Here is a 16583-nt window from a genome sequence, read left to right on the forward strand (position 1 = left end):
TCTGCTCTTGGGATAAAGATCAGAATCCTTAACACAGCTTCTGTAAGCAGGGTAGACACACAGAAACAGCTGCACAGGTAGCTAAAAGCTGAACTACCTCCATTCCTCTGAGATCCCTGGAATACCTCCAAGAGCCATTACTTTGTCCTTTCCCCTGGCTTCTTCCCCTCCATCAGCAACTACAGTGTGGCACAGCAGGTGAACATACCCTCACACACAAACACACACACACACACACACACACACACACACACACGATGTGTGCACACCGGTGTGCATACTGCTCTGGCCCCGGGACAGGCTATCTCAGCTGACTGTGGTGACTACCACCCCTGCCTACAGGGCCCAGCACAATCCCAAATTCACTTCTCCAGCCTCATCTGGAGCCTCTTCCCTCTGCACTGCAGCCACTCTGGCCTTCCTTAAACTATCTGTGCTTTGTCCTGCCTTAGGAACTGTGCACAGGCTGTTCTCTATGACTGGAATGGTTTTGGGTTTTTTTTAAGATTTTTTTAGTATTTATTTGAGAGAAAGAGCATGCACACACAAGAGCAGGGGAAGGGACAGAGGGAGAGAATCTTCAGCAGACTCCCAGCTAAGTCTCATGACTTGAGATCATGACCAGAGCCGAAATCACAAGAGTTGGACACCTAACCAACTGAGCCGCCCAGATGCCCCTATGATGGGAATGTTCTTTCATGTTCTTTCCTTCCTTTACAGCGTTAACTTCTATTCATCCCTTACCTCAACTATCTCTTCTTCATGGTAGCTTTCTCTGACTTCCAACTTTAGGGCAAGTCTCATATATTCTCAAAAAATCCTACACCTTTCCTTCACAGTTCCGAACCCACTTTGGTTTGCCTCTCTAGTCATGTGATTATCTGATGAATAGCTCTCCCTACCCATAGACTACAGTTCAGAGAAGATGAGGACTGGGACTCTTCTTTATACTGTCAAATCTATCCACATGAGGAGATATATGTGGAGATAAAACTAGCTACATGGATCTAAGGCCTGCATACTGCTTGGATAAATGAAAGTATCAGGCATTCATGCAAAGGTACTGGTGCACAGATGTGCATATGCGTGTCCTTATGTGTGAATTTGTTATTTTCTATAAATATAAGAATGATGATAAAAATTAGTAGACATAATCCATGCATTAAGGAGACTGCCCTGAATATTCAGATGTCTCTTACATAAGCCAAGAGTTCCTCTTTTCACACTGCTTAGAGTAATGACTTCCTATTATGGCAAGCAGCACTTCTTCTTTCCATAAAACATACTATTTGAAAGTGTGTTACTTATATAAGGATTAGCATTTGCTATATTACTGTTCTTACAGTCCACCAGCTCCAAAGATTCAAGCAGCACATCCTCAAGCCATGGCCCTGGGACAGGAGCCTGTTTTTATCATCTCAAAACAATGAACACATGTTCTGGGGAGAAGCAAGTTCTAGTCCATTATGATGCCAGCCCTGTGAGCATTGTAAAGCAACAGCACTGTCTCCGTGGCTGCACTAATGGGTTTAATGAGGGCGTCAGTTCGGCTACTATTGTCCTTCCCTCCCTGCCCTTCTTCACTCCAGAGCACAAGGCCAGCCACCCTCCAGAGCCAGCATGAGGCTGGCAGCACAGAGCACCTCCCAGGGTGCTGTCTGCAGCCGCAGAGTGGGAGACCTGCTGGGCCCAAGATCAGGGAGCCTGGGAAGGAGCTCTGGGGATAAGCCAGCCCCGACTGGTTTTGCAGGCCCCTGAATCCTTCCCTTTTCTCCACTCTGACATTCATTTCTGTGCTTGAAGCTGTGTTCTCTCAGAAAGGAGGCCAGGCTTAGCCGGGACTGCAGGCCAACCTGAGACAGGAGCATCCCTCTGGTCCTCAAAGGGTTAAGCGTGACCTGTCCCCGGCACTGAGCCCATAGGAAACAGTGTCATAAAGGGCAAAAATGCCTCGGTGCCTGCTGCTCTCTGAGCCCAAGCTGAACCCTGGAGGTGCCTTGAGGAGAGACGGCAGGGGGACGAGCCAGTTACACCCAGGGCCTCACCAACAGGAGACCAATCAGGACAAAGCCATTTCCCAGGTGTCATCAAAATCTTCCAATTTCGCACCGAAAATAAGCCCTGGCTCAAGGCTTATGAGCATCCAGTTGTCCCCATTTCTGCTAAATGGATTCCTCTGAGAGCTGGCATCTTAACCCTTGGAAGGCTTCTGAAGGTTCGGTGCTCCTCAGGCAGAGCTGCACTGCAGAGAGGCCCTCCTCTGCATTTAAGCTGTAGAAGCCTCAGAACTTTCCAGGTAGACAGAGAGAGCAATCCCCCCGCCTGTCGGCAGCTACGACAATACAACTCCAGCTGTTTGCCGGGTGCAGTGTGAAAGCCAGGAGCCCCTCCAGAGCCCCTCCGATCCCCGAACTCGCTCCCTGCCTCCATACTTTGCTCCTATATCCTCTTCCCTTGAAAGAAATGGGTTCATAGTTTCAATCTGTTTTCCAAAGGCCATACCTGGGCTCTGTGTGTTTGGTTAGAGTCACTGCAGATGTCCTCACTGTGTGTGGGTATACTTGGGTGGAGGGGGGAGAGGAGCAGGGTTTGCTGCCCCTACCCTGTCTGTGACACAAGCACAGGCCACATGTTAGTCTCCCCTGAAGTTCGCTGCCATGGGCTTCATACCACACCTGCTTTGACATCCTATCTCACATCACCTGCTCCAACCACTCTGATCTCTTAGCTATGGATTTACACCATGGAGGACCAACTGAGTCCAAATGGGGTCTTTCCCTGAGAGAGAGAGAGAGAGAGAGAGAGAGAGAGCAAGTGGTATGTTGCATTTTAAGCAAGGTGGAGGGGACAAGGTGGAGGGGATGGGTGATGAGAAGGCAGGGTAGTGAGAAGGCAGGGGGACAGAGGCACGTTGCCTGGAAAAGTTAACCTTCCTTCTGGGAATCTGCCCTGCTGGCTTGTGCGCATTCTAGTGCGTTACAATGCAAGCGAGCCCTGAAGACACTCCACTAAATGAAAAGGACAAATGCTGTGTGATTCCACTTGTAGGAGGGACCCAGAGCAGTCAGATTCATGCAGACAGAGTGTAGAGTTGTGGTGGCCAGGGGCTGGCGGTGGCAGGGATGGGGAATTTCCGTTTAACAGATGCAGAGTTTCAGTTCTGCAGATGAAGAGAATTCTAGAGATGGATGGTGGTCACAGTTCTCCCACAATATGAACGTACTTTATCGCACTCAACTAGACATTTAAAAATGATTAAGATGGTAAATTCTATGTTATATGTATTTCACAATTAAAAATAATTTAGTGGCTAAAATGGTAAAAAAAAAAAAGTTATAATTGGTAAATGTATTCTAAATTAGAAATGGGATTAGCACAATTTAACTGGCTGGTCAAACCAAACAAACCTGACCAAAGTCATCCAATCCATGAGCCCAAGCCCTGTTCTCTTTCTAGATGATACTTTCCTTTCTGTTGAGTTAAGTCCTAGATCTTTGGCCTCAAACCTGACTCTCTGCCCTCCAATCTGTCCTGAACATACGAGGTTTCCCTGCTACCCCCACCTGAAGCCAAACTGACCGCTTAGCCCCGGGAACCTCCGGAGAAGACATTCAAGGCACGGTGGCTCTCTGCCCAAGCCAGACTTGCTTTTATCAACACCTGACAGAGCAAAGGAGGCATCCTCACTATTTCTTTCTCAGCACAGCGAGAACTCACAAAGGCTGAGTGTGGACAAAGGAGGTTTAATGTCACCACTGACACAACATCCTTCAAAGGCCTCTCCTTCTGCCCTCTTTCAAAGGCCACAAATTCTAAGACCGCAGCAGGGACCAAGGCAACTTCTGAGGGAAGAGGCAGCAGGGGATGGGGCCTGGGCCCAGCCCACACTGTTCAGGCATCAGTCCCTCTCTGTGGGGCCCTGGACTGCGTCTGGATATAAACACCAAGGTTAGGGCCTGCAGCAGGCGGAAGCCCTTGGGGATTTTTGAGGCCACTGGGGAAAGGTTAATAGAGGCGGATGAAAGCTGTCAGGAAATGGCAACAGGCAAGAGCTTCTCTTCAGAGACCGAGTGCCCGTCCCCACCCCATGTACCTGGTTACAGGTGTTAATGTCTACGCCATTCCGCAGGTGATCCAAAGCTTTGTCCAAGTTCCCCGATCTTGCTGCCCTCAGAAAGCTGGTAGCAGCATCGGCCTGTGAGGAGAAACGGCAGGCTGTGAGTGTGTGCTCTGGTAATGACTTCAAGATCCCATTCAAACCCAGGGCTGCAGTAAAGGGCCAAGTCACCATGGCAGCCATGGCACCCTCCTGTTAGGCACCCTGGTGCCCCCCACTCCCACTCGTGCCCATCATGGCACCTTGGGCCTGGGATAGGCCTAGAGTCTCTGACTAGATGGCTCTCAGGTCTGTAATGTGAGGCTGCTTTGAGCCCATCCTCCCTTCTTTTTAGGATCTTTATAAGCAAGTACTCTAGGCTAGGACCCAGGGTATACCAGTCTTTGAGAGGGACCCCATGCCAAGCGCAAATGCTCAGCACTACCTGGGGTCTTACTGCTTCAATGTTCCCCAGGGGCTCCTTGTTCTCACAGATGAGTCTTTATCACATAGCCCCTGGCCCCAGGGAGTCACAGATGCAGGCATCAGAGCAACCTAATACCTGCACTTGGGCGCTATTTTGTGGTTTGCTTTTTAAGGTATAGAACACATAGCACTTACTATGCACTAAGAACCATTTTCTTTTTTTTTTTTCTTTTTTTTATTATTTTGGCATGATTAGCATTTGACCAAAGAAGAAATTCAGGAGAGCAGCCCCAGGTATGAGAGCATGGTATGACCAGGCTGAGGTGACAGCCAGAGCTTCAGGTCTCTAGTGGAGTGCTTTGTAGGAGCTTCTTCCCCATGACAAGCAGATGGCTTCCATTAGCAACTAGCTCACTTTGTTGTTCTTTACCCTAAAGTGCTCCCACTGGCACTTCACGTTTAAGATCTGTTTACATACCCACAGACGTACGCATTTAATCCTCATTTTTGAAAACCCCAAGAAGTGGTATGGTGGTCCCTCTTTTACAGTGAGGAGCCAAGACCCCAACATCTGAAGTGACTCATGCAGAATCACACAGCAGGCAAGAAGCACAGCCCGGACTCAAACACACACAGGCCACCTCTGAGATCCATGAGCTTGACCTCCTTGCTCTGCTGCCAACTGAACCTGAGCCTTAGCTGGCAGATGCCCCTTGTGGGCTCTCGTGAGTGAGAATAAAGAGGTTCCTTTCCATAGCCGCTGCTCTGCCACCACCATCGACCCACCACCAAGAACATGTGTCCGCATTAAAGGCAGCCAGAGGGAGAGGCGAGGACAGCAAAACCAAGTCTACACTGCAGACAAGAGCAGTAGAACCACACTATCAGAGTGGGTGCTGCCTTGGAGCAGGAGCCCCACGATTCTTGGGCACCTTCATTCCTCTTCCCTGATCTGTAAGCTGGGGGGTAAGACCTCTCTCATACCCTTGCTGTGAAGCTGAAAGGAGGGTCACCTGGGTGGCTTAGTGGTTGAGCATTTGCCTTTGGCTCAGGGCATGATCCTAGGGTCCTGGGATCGAGTCCTACATTGGGCTCCCTGCATGGAGCCTGCTTCTCCCTCTGCTTATGTCTCTGCCTCTCTGTGTGTCTCTCATGAATAAATAAATAAAATCTTAACAAAAAGAAGCTGAAAGGAAATAATATAGACTATTAGAATGGTCATATCAGCACAAGTGCTGAGCTCTGTGCTTGACATGTGGCACATACCTGGGTTGAGTTTCATAGGTAATAGCTGTCACGTGACATGTCAGCCCTGCAGAAGACCCACCCATACCTTGTGGTTTCTTCTATCTCCTTTCTTCAGGCTCTCTCCTCAGAGAACATGTCAGAGTGGGTGGAATGGTGGCCCCAACAGTTATGTCTGTGCCCTAATCCCTGGAACCTGGCAGTGTTACTTCATTTGGAAAAAGAGTCTTTTGCAAATGTAATTAAATTAGGATCTTGAGATAAGATCCATCTAGATTACCAAGGTTGGTCCTAAGTCCACTGATAAGCACCCGTATAAAAGATACAAGATGAAATACACATGCTCACAAGAAAACTTGATGAAAAGACCTGGAGGCAAACAGAGCGCTGCAGCCACAAGCCAAGGAAGCCAGAGACCAGCAGAAGCTGGAAGAGGCAAAGAACAGATTTTCCCCGAAAGCCTCCAGAAGGAGCATGGCCCTGTGTCACCTGGATTTCAGACCTCTGGCCTCCAGAGAATAAATGTCTGCTTTCAGTCAGCAAGTTTGTGGTGATTTGTTACAGCATCCACAGGGCACTAATATACATGCCGCTGATGCTCACCCTAGACACAATCTCAAACAGTAGTCCAGAATTAACCCTGATCCCTTCCCCAGAGCAGGTCTGCATGCCTTTGTCCATTAAACACTCAATCCATGGCAGAAAAGACTTTGCAGCCTCATAGACACTGCTTGCACCCTTCAAGGCTGTCCCTGTCCCTCTTGCTACCTCGGGCTTCCAGTGCTGCACTACAAGAGTTGCTTCCTTTCTCTACTTCCCAGCTAACCCCTCTCCACCCCTGCCTTGCTGATCTTCCTAATATTCTGCTTTCCTGCCAACCCTCTCATATTCCAGGCCCCTCCAGGCCCCCACCTTTTGGAGAGCTCAAACCGAAGCTCTGTGTCCACCTGTTCACAAGATACACACCTTGCAGGGGGCACCTGAGGGTCGTCTGGGTGGCACATTTGGTTATGTGTCAGACTTTTGGTTTCTGCTCAGGTCATGGTCTCAGGGGCTCTGTGCTCAGCGAGGAGTCTGTTTAAGACTCTCTCCCTCTCCCTTTGCCCCCCTAAAATAAATAAACAAATCTTTAAATACAAAAAAACCCATATACACACTTAGATCTCACTGCCCTCAACACAGCTGGCAGAAGAGCCCCTTCCTCTTTCTTCCTCGTCCTCCTGTGGCATTCCCAGGCTGTCTGCCTCCAGGCCCATGCCCAGATTATTAGACTATTCATGGGACCCTGAAGCCCTCTGACACTCTAGATGGCTAATTCCAATCCAGGTCCACTCAGCTCCTATCTCCACTGTGATGCTGTCCTTGGATACTCAATATTTACCATCTTTAAATCTAGAAACAGGAGCTTGATTTTTTTTCTTTTAAAAATGTACTTTAAATACATGTTTGTCTGTTTCCCCAGTCAAATTGTTTACTTCTCAGGGCAGGGACCAAATCTACCTCTTTGGAAATCCTTCAAAGCATGAAATGTCTGCTAGGCCACCATCTCCCTTGGCTGAAAACACAAGGTCCCTGAAATCCCCACGGTTCCTCAGCAAGGCATCTGTGGTGGGGGAAACATCTTAGAAATGGGGATTGCCCTGTTGGTTTCCCCATGAGTTGGATTCCCAGAGAAATCAGACTCAATGTTTAATCCCTCTGAGAAATGTCTGTCTGTACCTACTGAATCAGAAAGTCTGTCTGTATTCAACTATTGGGAAAAAATACTAAATTATTCACCAAGAATGAGAGTGTTTGAGAGATCTGTCTCCCACCTGTCCCACCTACCCAAAGTACCTTCCATAGCACAATAATAGGATTCAGGATGAAAAGCCGAGCATGGCAGGTAAAAATAGTGCAATGTGACACAGCTCGACTGTTTGAAGTACTGACTCCAGAAAGTGAAGCACAATATTCGCAACAGACAGACAAGCAGATAAACAGAGGGTAAGGAAAGCCCATTCAAGACTAGGATGTGGAAGGCAAAATAGTGTGTGTGGTTTGTGTGCTATAATAATGAAATTACAACAGTAATACCAGTCATTAGGCAGGTATCTTACCAAAGTGATCTCTTTCCATCCTTATTGCAACCAATGAGGTAGGCACAATTATCATCCCCATTTTAGAGGTGATGAAGCTGAGGTCTGGAGAGGTTAATAACTTGCTCATGTTCTGCAGTTAGTTAACACTCAGGGATTCAGCCCAGGACTCCCTGATGAAAGCCCACGCCCTTCCTCTGACCTTGACCCTGAGATGCTTCCCCAGCAATTTCAAACCTGAAGGTGTCTAGGAAGCCCTGACAGAGTGTGGGGGCTGAGAGGAGCCACATGACTTTGCCAATCAAACAGTTAATCCATGGCAGGGAAAGGGTCCCAGGCAGGTCCCAGCTCTAACCCTGAGGGCCACATTTAGCCCAAGACAGGCCTTGTCCCAGTCCTTTCTTTTGGGGATAAAAAACCAATGGTAAGAATAAAGTGACTGGCTATAGTCACCTATATAGTTAGAGGTGTAGTTCAATTGCTAAGGCCTTTTCATTTTTGTTTGGTCTTCTCTGGTATAGAGTAGTCAGGACATTAGCAGGATCCTCAGGGTGTCTTACAGGTGAATTATAGATAATGGTGTCACTCCCACTGTGTATCACTCAGTTTAATTGTACAATATATTTGCTGAGGTCCTATTTCAAGTCCAGGATTCTGCTAGGGCAAAGAGAAATAGAATAAAAAATCAGAATATAGGTCCCTGCCCTCATGATTTAAAAAACAAAGTGATGGAGTTATAAAGGGGTCTTTTGTGCATGGATGAGTGCATGCACACACTCCTTGATTTAGTCCACTAGCATTTAGTGAGCACCTCCTAGGTGCCAGGGAATATTTAAGCTAGGGAGCAAATGACCTTGGTTGGAATATGAGACCCATTCTCACCATCTTGTTCTTCTGAGCCCATGCTGCCCATCTATCTAATTCAATTACCTTCAAGTCAATAACCTGTCCCAGGTGCAATTTCCTGGTGAATCCAGGAACAGTCTGTAATCCAATAGGGCAGAAAGAGAGCCGAATGAATCCAACACATTTCATTTAGAATGTTTACCTGAGTAGACACTAACCAGAAAAACAACAATGGCAATAATGACAAAACACTAACCAGACTATCTGTAGGCTCTGATAAATTGGAGCAGAATTCCTGGCCCTCCCCAAGTCTCACCTGTCTCTGGGATGTGGGGCAGCCTCAGAGAGGCCTCTCTGTTCGAGGAAACTAGATAGAGGACCTAAAGGAGGCTGTTCACTGTGTTCCAGAAAACCGGTCCACAGGGCCCTGATCCCTGCATACACCAAGGAGCTGCCCTCCCCTCTGAGTACCCTACCAAGGCTGTCTGCTTGTGTCTTTGCCCCCTCCTCATCTTGAGTTTCATTTTAATGTAGGTTTACCTGTGAGAAAATTGCTCACAACTGCATTGAGGGCAGGAAGGTGTATACATATTTTGTTAAGTCCTCAGCTCACATCCCTGCTGATTAATCCATGTGATGTCCCTGAACTTCCCTTCATAACAAAATAAGTTTGCCTTTTTTAAAAAAGATTTTATTTATTTGAGAGAGAGAGTTAGAGAGCACAAGCAGGGTGTCGGGGCAGAGGGAGAGGGAGAGGGTGAAGTAGACTTCCCCCTGAGCAGGGAGCTGGATGTGGGACTCCATCCCAGGGCCCTGAGATCATGACCTGTGCCATAGGCAGGAGTTCAACCGACTGAACCATCTAGTGCCCCAAGTTTGCCTTTCTAAAGCCCTTACTATGTATTAGACACTTTACATAAACTAACTCATTTGCTCCTCCCAATAATCTCAGGAGGCAGGTGCACTTATTATTGTCTCTTCTGCATAGATGAAGTGAATGAGTCACAGAGAAATCAAGTAACTTATCCAAAGTTACACAGCTAATACATGGCTTGGCCAGGATTTGAGTCCAAGAAGCCTAATTCCAGGGTTTTTCTCTTCACCCATGTGCTATCCTGCCCCATGGGCCAATCATTTTTAGTGCTCCTAGTCTTCTTCTCAAGTTCAGCTCGGTGGGAGGAAGGCTTCCACCTGTGCTCAGAAGTTGCACCCACTTTGGGAGGAAGTAATGGAGGGGAAAGGAAGGACCTCCAGTTCTCATCAGGACTGCTTGGAAAAAGTGAACCGCTGGTTACCTGAGACACCCAGACTATTATTAAACTTGCACTTCCTGAGTGGGGTGATACGAATATAGCAATAGATACGTAGCTGAGGGGGCTCCAGTGTCCTGGGAGGGAGAGGCCGGAAGCACAGCAAGAAGTGTCAGCATGCCTGAACATACGAGCACCAAGGGCTTCCCAAACTCCAGAGGCCAAGCACAGCTGAGTTTCAGGCTGAGTAAGAGAGTCCCAGGGCCCCTTTTACCTCCTCTGGTGCTTGAGCCAGTCTAAGCTTCCCTGGGACACACCATGAATTGCTTTCTCAGAGTCTTTTAGTGCAAAATTCATGTCTAAAAAAGGCGAATGGAGGGATGCCTGGGTGGCTCAGTGGTTGAGCGTCTGCCTTCGGCTCAGGTTGCGGTCCTAGGATGGAGTCCTGCATTGGGCTCCCTGAGGGCGCCTGCTCCTCCCTCTGCCTGTGTCTCTGCCTCTCTGTGTCTCTCATGAATAAATAAATAAAATCGTTAAAAAATAAATAGGCGAATGGAAAACAGCAATCATCAGTAAACAGTGCTAAGATAAGATAGATAAGGTAATATTTCTTTCCCTAGGGGTCTTGTTGCAGCCAAATGCAATTTCCTCAAATTGTCAGGATTCAAAGGAAGAGATTCTAGATCCTTCTCTGGGGGTGTGGCAGCAGCACATGCAGAAGACTAAGGTAGGCCAGGGCCCCAGACACAGAGCTGTCTGTTAGTGTTTGGGGGTGGCCTGCCACATCTGACAGTTCCTTCCTACTCAGCACCATGCTATTCCTGGGAGCCCCTGTCAGGCCTCCCAGAAAGAAGTGCCAGCACCAGCCAGTGCACACACCTGTGTGGCCCCTGCCTTTATCCCTCCGACTGCAGAGAGGCAGAAGTGAAACCTGGGCCACAGCATGTGTTTTCATGAAGTTTTCCATCTTTCTCTCCAGAAAGTTGTGCGGGTAAAGCTTCACAAACTGACTCCAGCCACCCAATCAGTCTACCCATTAGCAAAGGTAGAACGAACATATTAAAGGTGTCGTTAAGGAAATAAAATGCGCAAGCCGGAGTCCCGGGTTCCCTTATAATCTCCCAGCACGACTGCCAGGCCTTGGGGGAAACCCTGCCCATACCTGTGCCCTCCCGTGTCTGGCTCAGAGGCTGGGTGATGCAGGGATGTGTGGGGAGCCAGAGTCCACCCAGACTCGGGGAGACCTGGCATGACCCCCGCTCTACCACTTGATGCTGTGCCTCACTCAAGTTCCCAAACCTCAATTTCCCCGTTGCCCACACGGGGATGATCCACAGCTGGCTGGGGGCCCGCGAGGCTGACGGGGTGCAGGGAAGCCCCCTACCCCGCATACAACAGGTCTGCCTTCTGCTGGTCCCCGTTCATCTCCCGCTGGCTCCGGACCTCGGGGCACGGGTGTGTGTGTCCCAGGCTGCGGGGCCGGCGTGCGGCGGGCGAGGCGGGCCCTTCTGCGGCCCAGGCCGGGGCAGGGGCAGGGGCAGGGGCAGGGACGTCGGCGCGGGTGCGGGTGCGGGTGGGTCCGGGCGAGGGGCCGCCGGCGCCCCAGCAGCAGCAGGACCCCCCCCCCCCCCCCGCTGGACTGTCCTCCGGGGCGAGGGCCCCGCGCGCCCGCCCCCTCCCCGCGCTCCCGCGCGCCGTCTCTCCGGGCGGCCACAGGTCGGGCCGCCTCCCGCCAGGGGCCCCTTGGCCGCGGCCGCCTCCAGGCCAGAGGAATTTTCCTCTGGATCCTGCTAGAAGCCGCGGCGCCCGGCCGGCGTGAGGCAGCAGAAGGGCCGCCGGCGCGTCCCCGCACCCGCCCGGAAAGTTGGCGCCCGCCGCGCCCCGAGGGGCCGCAGCCCGCGGCCGGGGGCGCAGCGGCCCGGACCCCGCAGCGGCGGCCCAGCGCGCGCCCAGTCCCCGCCGCGCGGCCCGAGCAGGCCGTCCACTCACCGCAGGGGCTGGACCGGACCTGCCCTGTCTCGCTGCCATCGTCCGGCGCCCGCGCTGAAATCCGAGCCCGGCGCCCTGCTCCCCCTCCCCCGTTATCTGCTCGGCGGCGCGGGGAGCGCCAGCAAGTTACGCGGCATCTGGCTAAAAATACAGGCTCCCTGCGCTCGGCGCGGCTCGGCGGGGCTCGGGCTCCGGCTCCAGCGCCCGGACCCTGGGCTCGCCCTCCAGCCGCTAGCCAGCCGCTAAGGGGATCTCTTCATTTTCTCTCCATTATTATGTCAGAGGGGAAAGTTAATGCGAAGCGATCTCCAGAGAGAGGCACCTGCTGCCAAGCCGGGAGGAGGGGGTGCGCGGAGGGCGCGGGTGGGGGTGCGGCCCGAGCTGCAGGTGCCGGCGGGCCAGGCGGGCCAGGCGGGCCAGGCGGGGAACGCGCTCCTGCCGCTGCAGGAGGGAGGCACACACACACACGTCCAATGGAGGTGAGGAGCTCCAAGCTGCATGGCGCGCCCGCCCTGCCTCCTGCCACCCCGACTGCCCTAGTGAACGGGCCCCGGAGCCTGCAAAGACGGCCAGGGTGAGCTCAGCAGAGTCTATTTATGCCCCATAACCAATTTGCATGTTTTGAGCTCTTACATCGTGTCCTGAGATACCAGCTAGTCAGCCTATTCCAGATTCTGCCAGAGAGCAGTGATGTGATGCAAAACGAAGCTGAGAGGCAGGACACAGATCTGTAACTACCACCTCCCTCATCCCTCCAATCTGACGGAGTTAATGAAACATCACCCAAGGCTGGAGTAAGTGCTCAGTTTTCTGTCCTCGGACCATCCTCATCTTTTTCTGAGGTCATTTCGGACAGATGTCAAAAGCATGTTGGGCCAGGGGTGGGGAGGGAGCAAGGTGGCCAAGCCTTGGAGGTGATGCCACATTAAGAACAGGTGATGAGTAGTGGTCAGCAACAGCAAGGTCGAGTAACTAGGCCGCTGGTAGTATTGCTTGTTCAGACCATGGATGTTTTATACCATGAGCCTGGCTCTACCTTCTCTTCAAAAAGTAGTCTGGACACAATACCAAATGCTCTTTCTCTTCCTCTCCTGCCCTGACACATAGGTATGGTACAGCTGTGTGTATTGGTGAGGAATTAATCCACTGAGCACCTGTTTGGTGATAGACATATCGCCTTACCTCAATTAATCCTCACAGCTACCCCATAAAGTAGACGATGCTATTATGGTTGTATGGACAAAGAAACTGAGCCCAGAGATGTGAAGAGTCACCACTAGTAAATGGAGGGTCCAGCTGACCCAAAGCCCTTCCATTAACAGCACTGGCAAGATTCCTAACAAAAGTGTACTCAGGGCCAGGAATAGATAATGTGGAGCATGCTCCTGAAGGTTAGAAAAAATTCTGGGCGTTTTCCAAGGTGAAGAGCTCTTCAGAGCCATTCAACAATTAAGGCAAAGTCCCAAATTAATAAGATAAATAAAGATCAAGAGAAAAGGTCAGTATGTTGTCAATAAAAAGAGTGCTCTGAAGTGTGTAATGCAACTAACTCCTCCCCATGGGGGTGAAAAAACTGGTATTTTAAGACTGCAGCATCAGAATTTTCCAGGTCCAAGACTCTCAAACACCATTAACAAGATGAACTATAGGCCAGGCCATCTCTGCAAGGGGATGGAAAGCACCAAAGGGCAAGGTGTCTGGAAGTGAGAAGTCACCCCAGCCCCTCCTCTCCCCCTGTGCCTGTTGTTAAAACACACTTCCCTACAGGTCTCTTGCCCTGTCCGTCTTAAAACTGCCTCTCATTTTGCTAAAATCCTCTACATAGAGAGCTTCAATTAATAAATTATGGTTACTGGAACAGCCCTGATCTTAGCCCAGTGGAATATCTCAAGGGATTCTAAAGCACCGTTCCAACATTAATATTTAGAGAGAGAGAAAACGCCCTACTCAGATGGAAGATGAATAATATGCATAATACTTTCAAAAACACTGACATAATTGACTCACGCAATAAAAGATCGACTATTTTTTTAACTGCTATATTGAAGTTTAATTGACATACCATAAACTGCGTATTTAAAATGAACAATTTGGTAAGTTTTGGTTTATGTATATTCCCATAAAACCAGCACTACAATCAAGATAACGAACCTCTAAAATCACCTCCGAAAGCTTCCTCCTGAATCGTAATCCCTCCCTCCTGCCAGCTGGTCCACATGGCTGCCAATACTTGGGATGGTCAGTCTTTATTTAGACATCCTAATAGATGTGTAGTAGTATTTCACTGTGGCTTTCATTGCCTTTCTCTATTAACCAGTGATGTTAAACATTTTTTCAGGCGATGACTTACCATCCACATATCTTCTTTGGTGATATATCTGTTCAAATCTTTTGCCTGTTTTTAAATTGGATGGTTTGTTTTCTTATTATTGAATTTTAAGAGTTCTTTATATACAGAATAACTGTTTTAAAGGTGAGATAAACTAAGACGTTGCAAGTAAAGTGAAATATTCAAAGTTAAATATTAAAACATTCCCAGTCTAATTTTGGTACCCAGCTCTTATAACTCCCAAGCCCAGTGTCCTTTGTACCATATGATGCTGTGGGTTATACACAATCACAAAGAAAAAGGATGAGATGGTCATAGTGGACCAGAAGCAGAAAATTATCAGAGGAGAGTACTCACTCAGTAATGGGAAAGATGCTAAGACACGATCAGAGGACCTGAGTACTCAAGACTGCCAAGAATTCTTGACATTAGACATGACATCTTTAGGGTTGAGGCTTTGCAACTTAAATATGCAATGAGGCAAGGCCCAATAGGAGAAGAAAGGAAAAAATTTCACACATGTTGCTTAGTAAGACCTGAAGGTATGGGAGCTGACATGATTGGCACTAAAGAAGAGAAGGCTAGGGGCAACCTGGGGGGCTCAGTGGTTGAGCGTCAGCCTTCAGTTCAGGGAGTGATCCCTGCCTGGGTCCTGGGATTGAATCCCCCATCAGGCTCCCAGCAGGGAGGCTGCTTCTCCCTCTGCCCCTGTCTCTGCCTCTTTCTGTGTCTCTCATGAATTAATAAATAAAATAAAAGAAGAAAAGGCTAAAGGATATGGCCCTTCAGATGTAAAGTTCTCTAGCACCAGAGCCAGGAACCCCAGGACGGGCCTAATTATATGGTGCCTTTCCCAGGTGTGGTAGCCTGGTCACCATGATTCCGTTATAAGCTTCTCACAGCCAGAAGCAATTCGGTTCAAGTTTTCTGTAGTCCCAACCCTTCCCCCTCGTCTTCCACACCTGCTCCCCTACGGGAATAGCACCGTGCTACGCGCTGGTGCCCAATAAATGCTTGCTGACTGATGTTTGATGAGGGCATACCCACTGTCATAAGGAAATGGTAAATCATGGGGTTAAGTTGATGTAGAGAAGATTTATATGAGACCCTGAGACAGAAAGAACTTTCCAGCTGTTGGGGATGTGACTTACTAGAACTCCTTATTCAGAAAGGGCTGGATGTTTGCTGGAATCCTTCAGGAGAGCAGACACAGATCACTCACCATTCAATAAAGCATACGGAAGAACAGGATAAAGGACATGACTTACCACGGTGTCTCTGGGCTCTGGCCACTCAGAAAGGTAAGGGATTATTATTTTCCCCATGAACTGACTGTCTCTCCTCCACCATCCATTGCGACCACACCCTTAGATAATAAATAACCATCCTGCTCCCTGTCCCTTTCCTTTCCTTCCCAAACCTGAAGGCTGTACTTTTTACCACAGGAATTTTGTGCGTCCAGGAGATCTGCCAGCGTGCGTGGCTGAAACCAAAGTACAGCAAAAGAAAGCAATTGATGAGCTAAAGGAAAAACCGGGGGTTCTCAGGAAGGATACAGGACTACTTGTTCTACCCTATAGGTTCACGGCATCTACAGGTTTTTTTCTCATCTTGCTACAACCTCTGAGGGTCCCTTGCAGACCTGTCCCCAGGCCACAGCCAGCCTCAGCAGAAGGAGACTGTGCGGGTCAAGAAAGGGAAGCTATTCACCATGTGACTCAGAAAAGCCCCCGGGGAGAGTGGGAGCCCAGCACCGCTTATGGGGCCCCTGCCGCGAATTCCTCCAGGAATCTAGCTCTTTCAGCAACTGGGAGAACACCTCTTTTTGCTCAAAAGCCTGAAGCAAAGAATCCCAGGTGCATGGGATTCTCTGATGACTTATGCATCCCCAGAACCTTTTTGGGGGAACAGAGACAGCTTCAGGCCGTGGCCCACCTGGACACTAGCTGGCTCCTCTCTTAAAGGGACATTTGGCGCAGACCTAGGATTCCAGAGAAGGGCCTCCCGGCGCCTCATGCCCTGGGCAGCAGCCACTATTCTCCCCCTGCAGTTTCCTGAGGGGCAGATGTGCCCCTCCTGCTCCCCTGGTTTAATCCTTTGCGATCAACTCAGATGCGGAACTGACCTAACGACAACAGCTCTGTGTGCTGTTCTGAGTGGCCCTAAAATACTTGGTGTCAGGGGTCCCAGTTGAGCTGCATGACTTTTGAGAAAGGAAATAACTTTTCTGACTGTTGGATTTTTCATCAGGAAAATGAAAATAACTCGACTCACTTCTCCCAGTAAGTATGAAAATCACATCAAAATGCCCAGCCCCATTATGG

General features: G+C 49.6%; 1 protein-coding gene across 12 annotated transcripts in view; it reads right to left on the reverse strand.

Annotated features, from left to right (window-relative positions):
* The window catches only part of ANK1 (ankyrin 1), a 213350-nt gene that overhangs the window by 92269 nt on the left and 104498 nt on the right, over positions 1-16583 (reverse strand). For 11 of the 12 annotated variants that reach the window (XM_041752230.1, XM_041752229.1, XM_041752223.1 and 8 more), the window contains exon 2: positions 4094-4195. In XM_041752230.1, coding sequence (XP_041608164.1) covers positions 4094-4195 — 102 coding nt within the window. Of the gene's footprint in view, positions 1-4093; positions 4196-11930; positions 12320-16583 lie in introns of those variants that run through there. The other variant, XM_041752222.1, reaches the window with a different exon arrangement.

The sequence above is a fragment of the Vulpes lagopus genome, chromosome 4, assembly GCF_018345385.1.
Source record: "Vulpes lagopus strain Blue_001 chromosome 4, ASM1834538v1, whole genome shotgun sequence".
Lineage (NCBI taxonomy): Eukaryota > Metazoa > Chordata > Mammalia > Carnivora > Canidae > Vulpes > Vulpes lagopus.